This window comes from Cucumis sativus, chromosome 5, assembly GCF_000004075.3.
Source record: "Cucumis sativus cultivar 9930 chromosome 5, Cucumber_9930_V3, whole genome shotgun sequence".
Lineage (NCBI taxonomy): Eukaryota > Viridiplantae > Streptophyta > Magnoliopsida > Cucurbitales > Cucurbitaceae > Cucumis > Cucumis sativus.
Genome location: NC_026659.2, coordinates 14343576 through 14363091, shown reverse-complemented (window position 1 = coordinate 14363091; position 19516 = coordinate 14343576). Strand labels below are relative to the sequence as shown.

The 19516-nt window shown below is 32.2% G+C and overlaps 1 protein-coding gene across 1 annotated transcript; it reads right to left on the bottom strand.

The window, feature by feature from the left end:
* Positions 1–387: 387 nt before the first annotated feature.
* LOC101222428 (basic leucine zipper 43) lies at positions 388–2307 on the bottom strand. The gene has a single exon (XM_031885420.1). The coding sequence runs from the start codon at positions 1029–1031 to the stop codon at positions 543–545; it is 489 nt and encodes a 162-aa protein (XP_031741280.1). The 5' UTR covers positions 1032–2307; the 3' UTR covers positions 388–542.
* Between the last annotated feature and the right edge of the window lie 17209 nt (positions 2308–19516).

Here is a 19516-nt window from a genome sequence, read left to right as displayed (position 1 = left end):
GGTTAAATATCAATTTATACCAACTTTCTGTATCAGTTTAAACCTTGAATCTGAACTAATAACTGTATCGATTTAAGCTTTGGAAAGTGTTATCAATTTATATCTTATGTCCTCCAGGTTTAGTTTGACAAATATGATATGAAACTTAAAATTTTTCGTTAATTAAACTGTTAAAGTTTTGATAAGTCCATCATTTTAATCCCTTTGTTACGATTTACTTCTGAAAATAAACTATGCTTTAATTTTCAAATGTGTGTTAGACTTCTTCAAATGTCAATTTCAGGGCTTTAATTGATACAACTATAAGTTTTATGCGAGGTTTTTCAAACTGAATGTAATGGATAGTGTAAATTCACATGATTATTAGTTTAGGATTTAAGTTGATACTTTTTAAAGGTATAAATTAATAATTTTTTCATTTTATACTGGTGAGTCTGCCGACTAAAGGGTAGAGGCTTATTACAAGCATTCTAAAACAGAACTGGAAGAGAATATGTGAGGAAATAGCTATGATCTTAGTGAAACAGTGGAAGGTAACTTCTCTACTCATCAGATTGGCTTGAGGATTCAGCCATGATAACAAATGTATTGCAGGGGGCTTCCTCCAGCTCTCTCAAGTGAGTTGTGTAAGGACTGCCCATTTGAATATCAGTGATCATCCGATGTAAATTCAATGCTTCTTCTTTGAGCTTGACGTTCTCTTGAAGAAGCTGTTGTTCAGAATCTGTTAACTGATTCAACTTCTCCATGAGACTATGATTCTCTGTACGAAGATGAAGTACCACTGACCAAAGTTCATCAAGATGCTTCTGTTTCCTCATTCGGGACCTTCGTGCCGATTCCCAATTCGATATCATTCTCCTTTGCTTCCTCTCATCGATGACTATTCCAGGTTTGTGGTTCTGATCATCACCATCATCAGAAGTAGAGATTGAGTTAACAGGAATACAAGACAATAATTCATTGATATTGGGATTTTGGATCATGCCATATTTTTCAGGTGCAAAGAAATGGGCTCCTGAGATTTCCATACTCAAATTATAAGCAATCTGAAGGAGTTTACGAGGAGATTTCTGAGCTGATAGGGAAGCAGAAAACGTAAGGTAAAGAGATTTTATAGGAAGGTAACAAAAAGAAAGAGCTTCATATTATTGAAAATGACATCACCAATATGTGATATGCATGTTCTTTTTCACGCCACCTACTAGGGGTGTAAACGGGTTGGAAACCCAACCCAATCCATATTTTCAAGTTGGTTGGGTTGGCAACCCGAATAATATTCTCAACCCAACCCAACCCTACCCTTAAAATATGAGTTGGGTTGTTAGGTTGTATTGTTTTTTCTTTTCATTTCTAATGTTTATAAAATTTAAAATTGTTATACCTATCATATTGATAAATACACACCTCCAAAAATTGGAACATTCATAAATTCAAAGTTTCAAATATCCATAAAAGTTCAACATTACAAACATAATCCATAAATATTAAATAAATAATAATACGAGACCCATCCCAACCCAAAAAATACCAAAATTTTCAACCCAACCCAACCCATATAGTCCGGATTCGTCGGGTTATTCTTACATCCCTACCATCAACATATGCATCCATATATAAAATTCTTAAATCACCAATCCACCCACAAGTTTAAGTTGAGCGAAGATAAATTTATTATAATATCTAAAGAAAATTCATCAAAAAAGTGGTATTTCAATTAAATATTGCATGTGGCGTGGATAGTTTCTGGTTTGTTCCTCATTTTATTAATGCTTCAAGAATCTATTTCTATCAAGCATGAATATTTTTATCAAAGGAATGAAAGATTATATATTGTGGAATGTGGATAGTCATTTAAACATATCATTCTTGCTTTTCTTTTAGCCATTAGTTGGGCCTCTTAGATGCTGCTACATATATAAACAAACATGTAGATGACTCGGAATCTAGGTGACAAAAATTCTGATAAATTTATTTGGTACTTTTATTTGTGAAATGTTTACATGTATGTGATAGAACACTGATATAGTATTTCTATTTTATTGATACCTTCAACAGGAATCACAATATAAAAGAAGTAAAAGAACCCCAACCCTCTGTCCTTTCTCTCTTTCAAGGAATGTTGCAGCCTTATTTCTTCACCAAATTCTTCATGCCTTTCTTCCCTCCTCAACTCCCTATTTATAACCATCTAACTGCCTTATATAACTAACTACCCTTAGCCCCATCTAATCTAACATTACCCAGGCCTTCAAAAACACCTTGTCCTCAAGGTGTGCTTACAAATATGATCACAAAATTGACCCCCCCCCCCCCCCCCCCCCCCCCGTATTTTAATTACAACCCTTCACAGTGATATGCTCGTCAAGTTTGAAAAACAAATTCTCTTCAGCTTCAAAAAATTCTAGACTCCAAACAGATCCATTGCCTTCAACCCATACCCAAAATATTCTTTCTCCAGCCTACAACCCAACCCATTATTACTGAATCTTTCTTTCCCCAATTTTAGGCACGTTTTTCGTCTCTCCTATTCTTGAAAATCTCCACCCACTTCATCTATATAATAATGGACCTCCACTATTATATTTATCAAAAGTTGAAGTTCACATAATAAAAGTTGAAGCCCACTAGAAAAAATAAAGCCTAAAATTTTAGGGTTTATTTCTCTTGCCCTATTCTTCTCTTCTATCACTTTCTGCCACGTCATTGGCATCCTTACGTGTGCAACTTCATCCTCTTCATGCGATTTTCCCATCTTCCCGATCACCTCCTCGGACCACCATGGATCATCATTTAACAACGTTTTCCTCCTTCCTCGCATCCAGATGACTGTCGTCGTCTTCTTTTCCCATCCACTTGTCGACATTTTCTTTCTCCTTCACATCCAGACGGACTGCCGACTTCGACTTCTTCTTGTTGATTCTATGGAATAAATCTATATTTCATTTATTATTTAGTAGAGATACAAGCCTATATATAACCATAGAGAAATACACTTAAGGAAATAATATCAAATAATATCTCTAGAATTATATCTCCTAATAATAATCTAATTATATTAATACCCTCCCTCAAACTCAAGGTTGAAATCACAAACTTGAGTTTGCTAAGAACTAAGAAAAGAAACAATATATCTAGAATAGAATAAAAAACCCGAAGAACAAACACACAAAGAACTTCTAGGTTAGAACAAACCCACGAAAAACTTCTGGGATAGAAACATAGATCCTCGTATAGAGATCTATAACATGAACCTAGGAAGAACGAAACAAGAACTTCGAGGGGCAAAATGAAAGAGCAAAACTGAAGCAAAGTAGAATCAAAGCTGGACGAAAACAAGGTCGGAATTGGACAGAAGTGTTTTGTCGGATCAGATGGAACTGAACGAACTAAACTAGAGCAAGTCAGAATCAGATTAAACGGGAAATCTGGGGCGAACAGAACGGAAACTGAACTGAATGGAGCAGAGAGGCTTAGCGGATCTGAACAAAAACAGAATGGAGGCGTCGTTGGATCTGGGCTTCGATCTAAACTTCAAAGGCAGACATGAAGAATGGGTCTGAATGAAATCATACAGGTCTGGAACAAATTGGAGGCGGACGCGAGGATCTGAGGACATGGGGTTTCATGGGTTTTGTCGAGACAACATAAAAAGATGGAGCAACGACAACGAAACACAGCGGCGAGCGGAGCTTCTTGGACGATGGACAAAACCGAAACTCTTCGGCTGGGCGTTCGGCTTCAACTGGCAGAGGCGTTCGGCTTCAACTGGCAGAGGTTCAATCGGCTGCTTGGCTAACAGAAAAACAAGAGGTCGGACGAAGAACTATGAAGGAGATGGCCGCCGCGGACGCTAGTGAAAAACTAATGGGGTTTCTGGGGTTTGGATAGTGGCAGATTTGAACAGCAATGAGTGGCAAAGGGAAGGTGCAACGACAACGGCAGATTTGCAGATCTAAGGGGTGGCTTCGGCTAATGGGAGATGATTTTGCCTCCGTTGATGGCTAATGAGAGATGATTCTGCCTCCGTTGATGAATGATCAACGGAGGCAGAGATCAAACGGGATGTGGAGGCTAGAATTCAATAAGGCGAAAACCCTAGAGCTCTGATACCATGTTGATTTTATGGAATAAATCTATATTTCATTCATTATTTAGTAGAGATACAAGCCTATATATAACCATAGAGAAATACACTTAAGAAAATAATATAAAATAATAATATAAAATAATATCTCCAGAATAATATCTCCTAAGAATAATCTAATTATATTAATACTTCTTTCCCATCGCGAAAAGATAACTTCCGGCTTCTTCATTCTCCATCGCAACCAACTAGTTTCGGTTTCCTTAAGCAACAACTTTTTCTTCAATTGAATCTTCGTTCCGCATCTCACCATTATTCCCTGCCGACCTTCTACGATTGCTTTTCGTTTGATTGCTGAAATTCGTCTGCAGAAAAGTTCTTCACTCACCTTCTTCGATCGAGACCAATCTAATGTCCTTTCATCGAACCTTATTGTTGCATCGATTAATTTCCCAAAATCATTCCTTGTATACTTTTGTAATTTTCGTTTGGTACCTAAAAAAATTGAATCGAAGTCCTTGCCGCTAAACATTGGTAATTCGTTTGGATTACTCATATCTTCTTCAATTTCTATCTTCTTCATTCGTTCTTCATTCTTGGTTTCTTTCAATCGTATATTTCTTCCTTTGACTGTACTGTCCATCATCAACACTTGACTTGCCGATGTTGTGCTTCCTATACTGATTGTAATTTTTTTCTTTGCCAAGCTTTCGATGTACTGAATATGTTGTTGTTTCTCGGTTTGATCCTCTAAGCGCTCAATAATCGTGTTGCACGTTTTCGATTCCTCAATTATTTCAAGTATGGATTCTTCACCTTGCTCTACCTTATTCTCACTCATCTTTATTCGGCAGGATGGATCTTCTATTTTGCTCGTTGTATATCTCTCACGAATCTCGTCTTCAATATATTTCATTAGCGAATCTTCTTTGAACTCTCTCCTTTTCGCTTCCTCCTTTTCCTTACTGCTTTTGGTTTTTGATTCCTCTCCATTTCGTTTCTTCCTTCTCTATTTCAATCCACTTTAACATCGGTTGGTTGATTTCCTCGATTTGAATTCCCAACCGCTTCATATTTTTTATTATGGATTCGAGAGTTCCTGTGACTGCCATTTTCCTTTGATTTCTCAGGAAATGAGTGCTTTAATACCAATTTGATAGAACACTGATATAGTGTTTCTATTTTATTGATACTTTCAATAGGAATTAGAATATAAAAGAAGTAAAAGAACCCTAACCCTCTGTCCTTTCCCTCTTTCAAGGAATATTGCAGCAACCCTATTTCTTCACCAAATTCTTCATGTCTTTCTTCCCTCCCTAACTCCCTGTTTATAACCATCTAACTGCCTTATATAACTAACTACCCTTAGCCCTATCTAAATCTAGGTATCTAACAGTATGCTCCTTTTTATTATTATAACAAGAATACAAAATACAAACAAAGTATTGTGATTACTTATTAAAAAAGATTGTTTTGGTTTTTTTTCAACTTGGCCCCGGTAACCATTAGTTCTTTTATAGTCATTATTATTGAGAGATTGAAGGTTTATGGAGGGTCTTAAACCTTCAAATCAAATCACTTGTAACGTTTATAAACTAGGTTGTATATATAATTATTCAAGAACGATCATGAGCAGATTTATGCATAGGAGAATATCGAAGTACATGGATTCAAAGTATACAATAGGAAGATTTCAATTTGTAGGAAGATAATGACATGTGGTGCTCTAAGATGTTCTGGCCCACTCTCCGACGTCTAAGATGTTGGAAGAGCAACCTTTTTTTTCTCTTATCTACTTCCCTTATCTTGGGTGGTTTGTTTCACTTGTGTCTCTTGATGTAGTTCTGTAGTTCGATCTTCTTGCTGTTTGTTTTCTGGAAAAAAAAAAAACAAAAAATCAATAAATAAAATTGAGAATTGGCTTAGAATCTTCTTCGGAGCAAAATTCTCTGTTTGGCCGAAAATAGGACTTAAAAGAGAAGTAATCCATTGAGGACTATAAATCCGATTAAATATCATTCTTCTTGTATACTCAATGAGCCACCTTTAAACACGTAGGCCATACTTATCTTGACGAGTGGGAGTTGAGGGAATTGTTTGTTAACTCTACTATTTGGTTGACTAACAAATATTAATTTCAGGACTTTATTAGCTCATTGCATTGTAAACTCCACATCTAAATAACTCTAGGTTTGTCCCAAACATTTTCTTAATATTCCTATTTAATAATTAAACAACTTCTTTTAGCTTATAACTAAAACAAATTAAGTTTAACTCTATGGTAATTGACATAGTCTTTCAACCTAGAGGTTGAAGATTCGGTACTTCACCCAACAATTGTTGTACTCCTGACATAGGATTTATGGTTCATTCCTTAATGAAAATGTTTTGTTTTGAAACTTCGCGGACCAAAACCAAACCCAATAACCCTAATCTCACAAACAAGAAAGTAAAATCGAACCCAATAACCCTAATCTCACGAATAAGAAAAACATATTGATTCTATTAAGAAAGAAAGAAAGAGAAGAGAAGAGAAGAGAAGAGAAGAGAAGGGATTCAACTAAAAGAGATGGCTTAAAAGTACGACGTACAGGTGAATTAACAGATCTTCTTCATATTCTTAACTATTTGTAAACATTACTGAAAACACTTGGGAGAATATTTAGATTCAAAGCTCAAAAGAGGTTTAACAAAAACCAGAACCAAACATATTCTAAGGTCATAAAGCACTCTGAGCTTTGCCAAGAATGAGTGTATGATACAGTCCCCAAATCAGCAGAAGCAGAGCGGAAGCCAGGGAAGCCAGAGAATACAAGGCACAAAATCTTGCTAATTTGTGCCTTTGAGGAACCAAAAGAGCACTCAAAGCACCTGAAAAAGCAAAGACAATTGAAATAATAAAGGCATCAATGGCAGAGGAAGGAAAACCGTGAAAAATTACAGTCCCCACTGCACTGCCTGCAAATAACAAGAGGATTGTAAGACTGTTCAAAGACAAAAACAATATTGATTTTAAGATTATTGTTGGAAGAGTGAAAGATGTTGGGAGCTTGGCCATTGCAATTTGGTTTGATAGTTTCATGATTTCCTTCCTCTTTTCTAATTTGCATACCATTTTCCATAGAGGAAAAAGAGAGTAATGGTGAAGAAGTTTTCAAGAGCTGCCTTGTACTGCCTTTTTTGATTTTACACTATGACACATTTGTTTTTTAAAGAGAAAGAAAGGAAGTTTCTTGGAACTTCATTTGAAGGTTGAAGTTGCAACTTGTTGAGCAAGTACAAGAACAAAAAACCAAGACAAGACAAAGAAGGAAGAAGGACAACGCTTCTTCAGTAAGTATTTGATTGGAAGTGGGGTTGCTCTTTCTTACTCAACTACCTTATTTTTTACTTTGTCATTCTAGTTTCATTTTAGAAGTTAGACATTTTGGGTGGTGTTTTTTTTTTTTTTTTTTATGATATTTCTATGGGAGTTTCTTTTAGTTGGGCATAATTCAAATGGGTGATGATATTTATAACTTTGTTTGGTTTGATAACGTATCGTTTTGTAACTGTTTTGTTTTTTACCTTTTAAAATGAAATGTATTTCTTTTCAAATTTTTACTATGATTTCCATCTTTCTCGACTAAAAAAGTTGAATCTTTAGTCAAATTTCAAAAACAAAATCTTCATTATTTTGGCTTTGGTTAGAAGAATATAATACAACAATAAACTTAAGGTAGAAGAAATGTTTCTAGCCTCCAATTTCAAAAACTAAAAATCAAACACAACTGATTACCGAACGAAATCTAATATATTTTCATTTTTATATGCTTTATTCGATCCTTTCAACATTAAAACTCAATGACACAATACTCAGAAGTTCAAATCCTTTTACATGATGTTCAACTCAAATTCATACATATTTACACATACATATAATGAAGAAACTTCTTTAAACAAGCAAAATCTTCTCTGATAAATGCAAGTGTGTGGCTTAGTATTTACCATGAAAGTTTAATTGATTGATGATTGTGTGTGAAAGAGAAGCAAGAGTCAAACAACTTGACTAAAAAAGTGTTACAAAAAAAACCCTAACAACTTCTAAGAAACTTCTAATAAATTGCACTCGAATTACCAAAACAATTGTAGTAGAATCAAATATCACCAATAGAAAAAGGGCAACCCATACTGAATGGGTCAAAGGGAAACCCCTTGAGAGTGTATTGAAAAAACTATCATTTTCTTTCCTTTTTTTAGCTTTCTTTTCCAATGGCTTCAACTTCACACCAAACCTCTTTAGATATGAGTGCATTTTCTTCTTTTATCCGAACAATCAGCCAAAGAAACTATGGACTTGGCTGTTGCTGCACACCATCAAACTGCTTACCAGTTTTCATTAGAATGCAACAAAGCCCTCAAGCAACAGCCGATAGCTCTCAAAAACTTGGCAAGATAATTCTTAGCCTTAGTTTTCAAGCAGTTTTAGCCTTGTTCATTAGCTCACCACCAACTTCCCCTCCTCCACTTTTGATACACTTTTTTGCTGCTGCTGTTTTCATTAGCTTTGCTGTTTCATTTGCTGCTCTTTTCCTTCATAACTCCTTCCCGAGAACCGCCCATTTATTCGAGAAGGTTGGTGCGCTTTTTTCTGCATTTGGTGTGTGTTTCATAGCAAGCTTTCTTCTAGTTCATCAGAACTTTGCTTGGATTTGTTGGGTGGCATGTACCTTCTCCATCATTGTCTTTGCTTTATCATTTAAGTGACATTTTTTAGACATAAAATGGCCATTTCTTTACCCATCCATTAGGCATTTTGTTTGACCTTCTTCCATGGCTCCATCAAGAATAATGAGCTCTCTCTGTATGGATTTTTTTTCCCAGTTGAGATAATATTATTGAAGAAAAAGTTGTTCCCACAGATGTATAGGTTGAAATAGCATTTTTGATGTTGTATGTTGAATTTCGTTCCATTTTAATTCTCGTATACAATACTTTCTAATGCTAAATGTCTAGTTGTCTAAATGAGTTTGATTAAGTGATATTGACGTCATTTTCGTTTTTAGAAGTTGAAAGTTCAATCCTTATTGTTTTACTATTAAAGAAATTATTAACGTCTAATAGTGTGATTCAACGAATCTTAGAAACAGTCCATATTATTGGTTTGTTATATATATATATATATATATATTAAATAAAGAGTTTCAATCTCTCTAAAATTTGTTGGGTCTACTCTTAGGTTGAAACTACTATTATTGTTTAACCAATATAAGTTAAATAAAAATTAACTTAAAATTACTAATTCAATTTCTAAGGTGTATTGACCAAACTTTTTTTTTTTTTTCCATATTATGTAACAATTTAAGTCTTTAAACTTCTCAATTGAAATTATTTAGGTGTGTTTTTATTTAACTTTTATATTGTTTACTTTTAAAAATAAATCAATTAAAAAATTAAAGTGTTTGACAAAAAAATATTCAAATACATCATGGCAATATCACATCCATAGTGTCTCCAAAGTAAGACGTTCATCCTTATAATTTATATATTATTCTGTTTAGATTATATACTCAAACTTGATCCACATTTATGTCTTTACGTAAAATTTAAGTTTACTCAAGATAGCTACGTGACTTTGTTTATTGGATTCAAGATTATACTATTCAACTTCACAAATAATTCTCCTTTGGAACAATTTACCCATTTCGTTGGTATGATCAACGTAACCTCACAAAACCATGAGCTTCCATTGAATATAATGGAAACATACCCGTTGGTTTCTTACATTAGCACGATAAACAATTTGTCGTGTTCTTACTTGCTTTTAATCTAATTCCTATGTCAATTTAAATCAAACTATTTTAACCTTTACAAAGTACCTAATACTTCTAAGCAATTAGATTAAACCTAACATTCTTGAACTTTTAAAAGTATCTACAATTCAAAGCTTTCAAGAGTGTGGGAAAAATTGAAAGTTCTTAAAAGATTTGCTATATATAAATTTGAATGTTAAATGTAAATATAAGGAATACCTAAATTAATTTTCAACTTTATGTTTAGTAAATGTGTAAATATTAAAAAATATATAAAGTAATTTTGTAGTTTGAAAGTGAAGGAGCAATATAGACACAAACTTTGTGCATGTTTAAAGGGTAATTTTGAAATTGTGCCATGTTCAAAATAGGTTTGAGATGTCACTTTAATCACTCAAATTTAATTTAATATTTCACTTTACACTTTTAAATACAATTTCTTTGTTTTCCTTTATCAAAATTGATTTTGAATGATTAAAAACTTATTTTTAAAAATGACACAAGTAATTTTAAACAACTCTTGTTGATGCCGAAATCTAGACAGAGGAACACACATTTTAAACAATTGTATTTGTATTTGGAGAAGTACGGGACATGCAAGATAGAAAGATTCACAAACTGATGCAAGATTGAAAGATCCCCAGATCAATGCGGTACTTATCACACATGCTCTCATAAATTTACCTAGATAAAGCTTGAGTATTAGAAGGAACTTACATCCTCTGGACTCATAATAATAATAATAATGTATATGTAGTAAAATTCTTACCTAAGGCATCCAAATCAAAGTTTTTGAATTATATTAGGTTACTTCCCATTCAAAATGTGTCAAGCTAGGGTATATGCATTTAGCTTGTCAGGTTCATCAAATTTGGATGTTCAACATGACAAAGGTTAAGGAGGCTGATTTGGTTGTTTTGACCTAAATAATCTTCTCGAAGTCCAAATAGGTCGCATAGTATGTTCTATTATTCATTAAATGAGGAGGCTAGACCTCAACCTCATCCTCGATCGAGGTGGAGAAGCCAATCAAGTTAGTTAGCACCTTGGCTCAAGCACCCCTCTTGGCTTATGGTTTGGATTTGGATTTGAATTTCATCATTTTCTTTTTGTTAGATAGTTTGGAAATTCCATAAAGTTGAATATATCATTTTCAGTCCAAATCACCTATAACGGCTCTCAAGCACACTCGTAAGTCGTAAAAGCTAAGAGAAACAAATATAAATAGATGCACGAATGAAATCTAAAACAAGTATATAAAATAAGGAAAAATCAAAAGAAACTGAATATATATGGAGTTATAATTGAATCATTCTTGCTAGTTTTTCTCAATGAATTCCTCAACTTGCTAAATGTTGGAATATGAACACTAACACCTGGTGGTGTAATTAATATGATGATTGAAATCAGTGGACGAATCCAGAAATTTTATATAGGGGCATTATATAACAAACACACTAAAATAATATTAATTAGCTTTAAAAATTAATTAATTTAATACGTATTACAATTGTCCTTAAGTTTTCATGTTTTGAAATCGATCCATGATAAGTTTATTATCTAACATATCCAATAAATCCTTCTCAATATAAGCTATAACACAATCATTCATCCATTGATGTTCCATTCGATTATGCAGTCGAGTCTTCACAATATTCATAGCAGAAAATGTTTTCTCTACAGTAGTTGTTGCAACCGGTAAAATCAATGTCAATGTGAGCAACCGAAACTAATGGGTAGACCTTATCTCTTTTCGTAACGACCATTTTCACTGCAAGATCACCAATGCTTTTTAGTTCGACAAACTGTGAACGCATATCAATAATGTATTTTTGAAGTTGATCCTCAAGCATAGAGAGTTCAATAGAAGAAAAATCTCTTGGATAAAACTGAGTAAGTCGACTAAGTTTTTTACTACCGAATGCAACAAATGCATTACTGAGCAAACACTATTTGAACCACCAACACATGAGTTTGCAATTTCTCTTTTTTCTTCCAATTGGAAAATTCTTCAATTCTTCACTAACAAAACATTCCCCTCCTGATTCTTCACTTACTTCTGGTTTAAATAGGTAGTAACATAAACAAAATGCAACAACCTTTGAAATATTATATTCTAACCAAATAGGATATTCTTTAAACCAAGTTGGATTAAATCGTCCTGACTTTGTCCCAAATTTCTTGAATGGAAAAGTATGATTTCGAGGTTGACAATGACCTTTTTGTAGATATGCTATACGAACTTGATCTTGAATATTATAATTATATTTAGAAATTCTAGTTCTTAGACCAGGATTTGCACGTAGTTCTTCTAAATTGATTTCTGTATAAGATCTATCCGAATTAGGTATTTGTCTCTTGTTCAAAGATGATGCCTCTATAGTTTCTATTGTTGTTTTTCTTTTAAAATACCTCTCCATATTGATATGTTTACTCTACAAAATTAGTATTAAACAACATAAGTATTATGATTTATGATGTAGATTGAAAAGTAAAAACTAAAAATGTTAAAAAGAATTTGAACTTAATTATTTTACTTTTAGGAAATCAAATTATCTTTCATTTAGAAAATTATTTATATTTGGAATAAAAACTAATCCATACAAATAATTGCAAGAGATAAGATGCAAAGTAAAGATGTTAGAGTTATAAAGGGGTACAACCACTGCACCAGAAATCAAATTTATTTTTAAAGAAGCATTATTTACTATATATATATTGTGTTTTTAAACTTCAAAATTAATATTAAAATACAAAAACCGAAAATGTATCGCAGCGTTGGAAGGCCTAGCGATTAGAGAAGGGTTAGAAGATTAATTATCATCAATTCGCGAAAGAAAGTTGTTGATGCGTATTTAGATTGAATACAATTTTCCAAATATCATTCATTTCCTTGACAAGGAAAGTGAGGACGTCTCTATGAAACAATGAGCATTGTGTAAACTGGAAGAGATATGAGATTTCACTCCCCTTTTCCTATTAGCACATGATTAAAACACTTAATAACATACATGTTAAATTGTCAAAATGTACATATATAGTTAGTTATGAGATGAATAATGACCAAACTTTTTAGGTGTAAATCGGAATCCAAAAACATTACACAGACATAAATATGAAATTGAGATAAAATGGGATGACTGTAAAGTACAAGAGAAGTGAGCAATAATCCAAGACTTGATTTGCAAAAGGATTATTGCTAGCTTCACATTCTTCTTTGATAACATCTCATTAAGACACTTAGAATTCATATTTAAATGACACTGACATGTAGATAACACGAAGTCATATGAAGTAATAGAGTCCCAAAATCAGCAAAAACAAAGCAAAAGCCATGAAAGCCACGGAATAGAAGGCATAATAGATGGCTAGAATAGGCTTATTAGGAATCAAAAGTGCACCCAAAGCAGTTGAGAAAGAAAAGGTAATGGATAGAACAAAGGCATCAAAGGCAAATGAGGGATAAGAAAGGGCATTGAATATAACCAAACTCCTCAAATCCTTGCTTCTTGCTGAAAGGAACATAAGGATTGTGAGAGTGTTGAAAGATACAAATAGAATAGAGTTTAAGAGTGTTGTTGATGAAATTTGGTTTGATTTCATTTTCTCTAATTTGCATCGCATTTAGTGAAGATAATTTGATAGATAGATATTTGATGATAGATAGATATTGGATGATATGAGGTCATTATTGGTATTCTGGACTAATTTAGTTTCTTTATAGATGGAAACAAGAGGTTGGATGAGCTTCATGGAAATTAGGAAAGGAAACCCAAACTTCTTCACCAAGTTTTTCAAATTAAAGTGTTTGTGGGGGGGAAATTTCACAAAAAGTACAAACCATAAAGTGGGATATATGGCCCCATATGGAATAAAATCTCCCTAACCAAAACATTTACTTTTGGACACATTGCATACATTTTATATTTTCTTACAAAATTAGGTCAATTGAAATAAGTAGCAAATTTTAGTGTTTGGTTGACCCCATCTAATATGAATTTTTAATATTATTCAAAAATAATATATACCATTACTTACAAATATTATTCATCCCTTTTGTTTTTAAGTATGTAATTGCTACCTTCCATTTTCATATTTAACCTTTTCGAGTTTTATGAAAACAAGTTTGAGTAATTAAGTTAATAAAATAACATGCTTAAAAAAATAAAAGTAACTTAAATATTAAGACTTGGATTGGTTGAAGATCTTATTTAGATTTTGCCCTTTCTTGGATTTTATAATGTCTATTATGTTCTTCCTTTGAATTAATTTAATTGTGGCATTCTTTTACCTTTCTTCTCAACAACTTATCTCTTAGGCATCAAATAGAGGAGAGAGAGAGAAAGTAGGGAAAATTAAAGGAACAGAGAAGGAAAAAGTAACTATAAATTGCATTCATACATATTTAAAGTTTAAAAAATTTATTTGATCATTTCATTTTTCCAAAAATCTTTTCCAATTTTATATTGCTTACACATATTCACACAAACAAAATTTTTGTAAATTTTAACATTTTTTTTTAAACTTTTTTTTGATAAAATTTTGTAAATTTACCTTCCCATTCAAAAAGGTTAATTTTTAAAAAAATTGAGTTAGAATCATTTATTAATATCTTTTAATAAGAAATCAAAAGACCTTCCTTAAATATCTTCTTTAAAGAAGAAGATATTACTTATATTTAGGAATATTTTATTGTAAGTTCTTCTTTTTTGGCTCTTTAAAAAGAAAAAGTTCAATGAATGTAAAATTATTTTTCACAACGGTGTTCAACCGTTTATATTTTTTGTGAAGAATCTATAAGAATCTATAATTCATCTTCGAGGAGATTCAAGTTTACTGTCAGAGGAGCCTGAGTTTATACGCTTGAGTTATGGTGATAACTTATTAATGTAACTTTAGGGTTAAGTTACAAATTTTTTAATCTCAATAATATTTTTTATCTCCCGATGTAGACCATATTTGCCGAACTGGGTTACCAAAATGCACTGTGTTATTTGTCTTCCGTGTAGTCTAGTTATTCCTATAATTAAATACTTCTGATATAGCTAAAGGGCATTTAATCTCATCTCATATGTTTTTCACAACCAAAAAAATATGTTTAATTTTCAAAATAAAAAACGAAATGGTTACAAAGGGACCTTATCTTCTTATTTTATTTGGGTTTTTTTTAATTTACTTTTGGATTTTTTAAGTATTAGTTTTTCCATTTTGAACTCTCACATATTATTTCATAGAAGTTATACAAATAATTTCATAGAATAATTTAAATAATTTTTCTCTCAAATTTCATTTTCAAAAGGTCAAAAAGATATATCTTTTTCCTTTGTAAGACAAGTCTATATTTTCTTGAAAATTAGAAACTAAACATTTTCATTAGAAAAATTATTTTAAATGAAAAAACTTTTGAAAATAACTATAAATATAGCAAAATATTACAATATATCTTAATAGTCTAGCAAAGGTAGATTATTATCTATGTTTATCCTGATACATATAGACACAAATAGGAGAGTAGATTATGATGTTTTGTTATATTTTTTAAATATTCTAGTTCATTTTTGTATTTATTTTTGTAAATAATAGTCGAATAACCTTATTTTTAGAAGAAAAATCAACTAATTACATTTAATTTGTTTTATTTCCTATTTGAAATTAGTGTGCTTATTTAACCCCTAAGTTTTCTTTCATTTTCTATTTCGTTTCATTTTTATGAGATCGCTATAACTCAATAATTTTTCTCATATGTTGTCAATTTTTCACCAAAATAAAACTACAACTACATAATTTAATTATTTTCTTTTGGTCTGAAATTGTCTTGACTCATTGAGAAAACCAAAACGCATTCACTAATTTCGCCTATATATATGAGATGGTGTAGGTGAATAGAGATACCAATGATCTACATGATTTTGAATGATATATAATCCATGAATAATTCTCAAATTAATCATATAGTTTAAGGTGAAAAGAGTTTAAGAATAAAAGTATGTGAATGAAGATGATTTTGTGTCATGCCCCGCCCCAAAAGTCGCTTCTCATAATCATGTGGATGCGTGCCACCTAAACCTTTATTGTGCACTTCTTGCGAGGTAACACATTAAACGTCTAGCCATTAGCGAAACAACTTATTTCTTTTCGCATAACTTAAATATCAAACTTCCTTAACACTGGGAAGTGGAATACAATAACTTAAATTTTTACCAACGCGTCCTTGACATTGAGTTCTCTTTTATTTTTCATCCATTGACGAAATAGACACAAATAAAACAACGAAATGAGTGCAAAACTTCTTTTTATTTAACGCTTTTACAAAGTTTGAAAATTACAATTACAATTCTTTAAACTTCTTTTGGCATTAATATTTGGCTACTGCGTAATATTGCTTCTTGAGGCGGGTACTTAAATGTATGAAACCTTCTTTTCTTCAACTAAACTCTTCGACTCTTTTGCTCTCTCTAAGGTCAGAGTCGGCTTCTTACCGTCCTTTTCTTTCTTGTTTTTCACCACTAATGTTGCTCCTTATAGAGGATACCTAGAAGTGTAAAGGTGACACTTCTTTCTTCACCTAGGTTGTCCAAATAACTCTCTTAGCGAGCCCGTTAGGGCTACTCTCCTCTGATCCTGACTTAGCTCCTTGGCTCTTTGGCTCACCAGGTTAGTCCTTTACCAACCTGAGTATTGCACTCATCTGCCTTTTAAGTCAGGGCATCCACACTAAGGAACGATCCGCTTGAAGGGATAAAAGCTCTAGCTAGGACAACGGAAGATTTTACAAAACAATTCTTCAATTTAATTTGGAAATCCCAAAATACCAGTATATTGACAAAATTAATTAAGAAACTAGTTTTCTTATTAAGACTTAAAGACTAAGCATACTTTATAATTATAGTTAGAGAAAGGAAAACTTACTTGTTTATGTCTCTGAACCTACAAAGTATGGGACATCACCTATCGAAGACCTTTCTATTCTATGTGATGAGATTAGTTTGTGGAAACCAATTGAGATGAGAAAAATGTTTAGAGAGATTATTTTTTTCTTTGCAAAGAGCAAAGACATTTTTTTTTTCTTTACTGAATCATCAAAGAAAACTGTTTTCTTCTAAATATTTATAACTCTATTTTCTTCCTGGAGTATGAGAGAACCATGAGATTCTATTAATTTAAAAAATATTAAATTAATAGAAATTTCATATATACTAATTAATTAACCATTATTCAGTGAGTTAATAATTAATTAAATCATATTTAATTTAAATCTTATGTAATGAATATCTCTCCAATATCTTATAATTTTATATTAATTTAATTAAATCAAATAGAACTAAACTGTTAATTAATAGCTAAATTAAATATCTTATATTTAACTTAAATTAAATTTGAATCATATTAAAATATAATTTTCTCTCATAACCAATAATTTTAGTATGAATCCAATTCACATTCAATTAATATTTGAACTTATTAAAATATTTTATCTTTCATAAATTAATTTTGAATCATATCCACAATTAAATTTATATAATAAAGTTTGATAAACTTTTTATTATAATGTATCACTATACATCAAACTAATTTCCAAAGTAATTTTGAACATTTCAAATCACGGCCAATACAAATAAATTTCATTACCCTTTATGAGCTAGGAAGGGGACCCAAGTTACCTCTAATCCTTAAATATTAGTGATTCTCTAATGAACAACCTGTTTATGGACTTACCAATAAACAAAAACCTCTCTCGTACCATAGAGAAGGTAAGACCCTTTGTTCATGTCTTGGAGACACTATTTAAGGGAACACTCATCTACTTACCCTAAAGTTGGAAAATTTGAATTTCATCTTGTGTAATTATGTTTTCAGCTCCCAACTCGATCTTGTTTCCAAAATGGTGAGCTTATTGAGTCGACGATCTGACCACTCTCACTCGTATAAATCAAAGGACAATCTCTCGCGTACAAGAGCTCATAATAATACACTCAGGATTAAGAGTAAGTTACCTAGGTCATTCTAATGAAATGGAAACCTAACTAGTTAATGGAGTTACATCTAATGATTACTATTTCGCAGTCCGGTCTTATGCAAATTTATTGCATAGAATACTCTCACTTGCATGTTAACTACACGGATGCGTTGAATCATTGCGTTTGTATCAAATACAAAGTGAGTTGTATCCATAGTGTTACCAGGATAAAGTACCCAACCTTATCCCTATACAATAAACCCTTTAAGCTAATTTTGAACATTGATCTCTATATGTCTCTACATACTGTTCAAGACTCATCAAACAACTTAGGATGTTAGTTTATTGGATTTGGGTTATTAAGACAAGACTAATAATATAATCAATAACAATTATTACAATAATAACACTTTATTAATAACCGTCAATGAATTATATATACAATCTATGAGTTTTAGGACATAAATCCCAACACCGGTTACCAACCAACTCCTCAAGTGTAATAGAAACTTTCATGACCAATGTGCCATGTGAAACTACAGAGACACTCCGTCTTCCCTTCTTAGCTTGGCTATGTAACCTCAAAACTAACCTTCGCATGGCCTCAATGCCTAACAACCTTGGGAGGAAAAACACTTAAAACGTAAGTCGAACAGAGTTAGTGAGAGATGGATTTTAGAAAACCCTTTTTAGGGCAAACACCACAAAAACAATAATAATAAGGTCAGATAGCAACATATAAATCTCATCACAACAAACCATTACACCATCAGTACAACAAATGCTACAAGCACTGCATGCTCAGATCACCTAGTAATTTAACACATTACGGTCCACAACAATACGACCATCACTACAGAAACTTCTACAAGCATTGCATGCTCAGATCGCCTAGCAATTTAACGCATTGCGATCCACAACAATACGACCATCATTATAGCAAATGTCATAAGTACCACGAGCTTAATCATATCACAACTTATACTCATTACCGAAACTTGGGATTCCTCCCTCGCCTAGGTTTGGGATTCGCACTCAATCAGTGTCACATGAGTTACTTGAGATTATCTCCAATGCCTCGTCTATGTGGTTGCAATATTTAGCAGCATTTCATGGACCCAACTAATGACTAAAAGAAAAGAAAGTAGGAATGTTTAATCCAAAAATCACGGTAAAAAATGCAATTTTAATGGCTAAAAATAAATATAGATTTAATTATTAAAAAATTAAATGCAATTTTCGAACCAAAATTTGTTTTGAAGATTGTGAGAATTGAAAAGAAAAAAAAAAAAAAGGAGACTTTAATAATGTTAGTATCATTTCCAAACCTCTCCGGAAAGATAAAATAACATTGTAAACAACCAATTGGAAGAGAAGAAAAATGGTAAGGATGAAATCAATTTAATTTCGTAGAGGGGATTCTAGATGTCCATGAAAAGTGAATATTATTTATGTGACTCAACTAGCTTCCTCTACCCACCAAAAGTTATTATCATCTTGTGAGCCTATAAGGATAATGAAATGAGATCAATCATAATCTAAACCCTAAATATATCTATTGTTCATCAAATTCCAAACGTCATTAACATCCATTTTAATTGGCTTATATGAAGAAAGATGACAAAAAGGTGAGAGGGAAGGAAGCTTCTTGGAAATTAATGAAGGGCAACCTAGACTTGT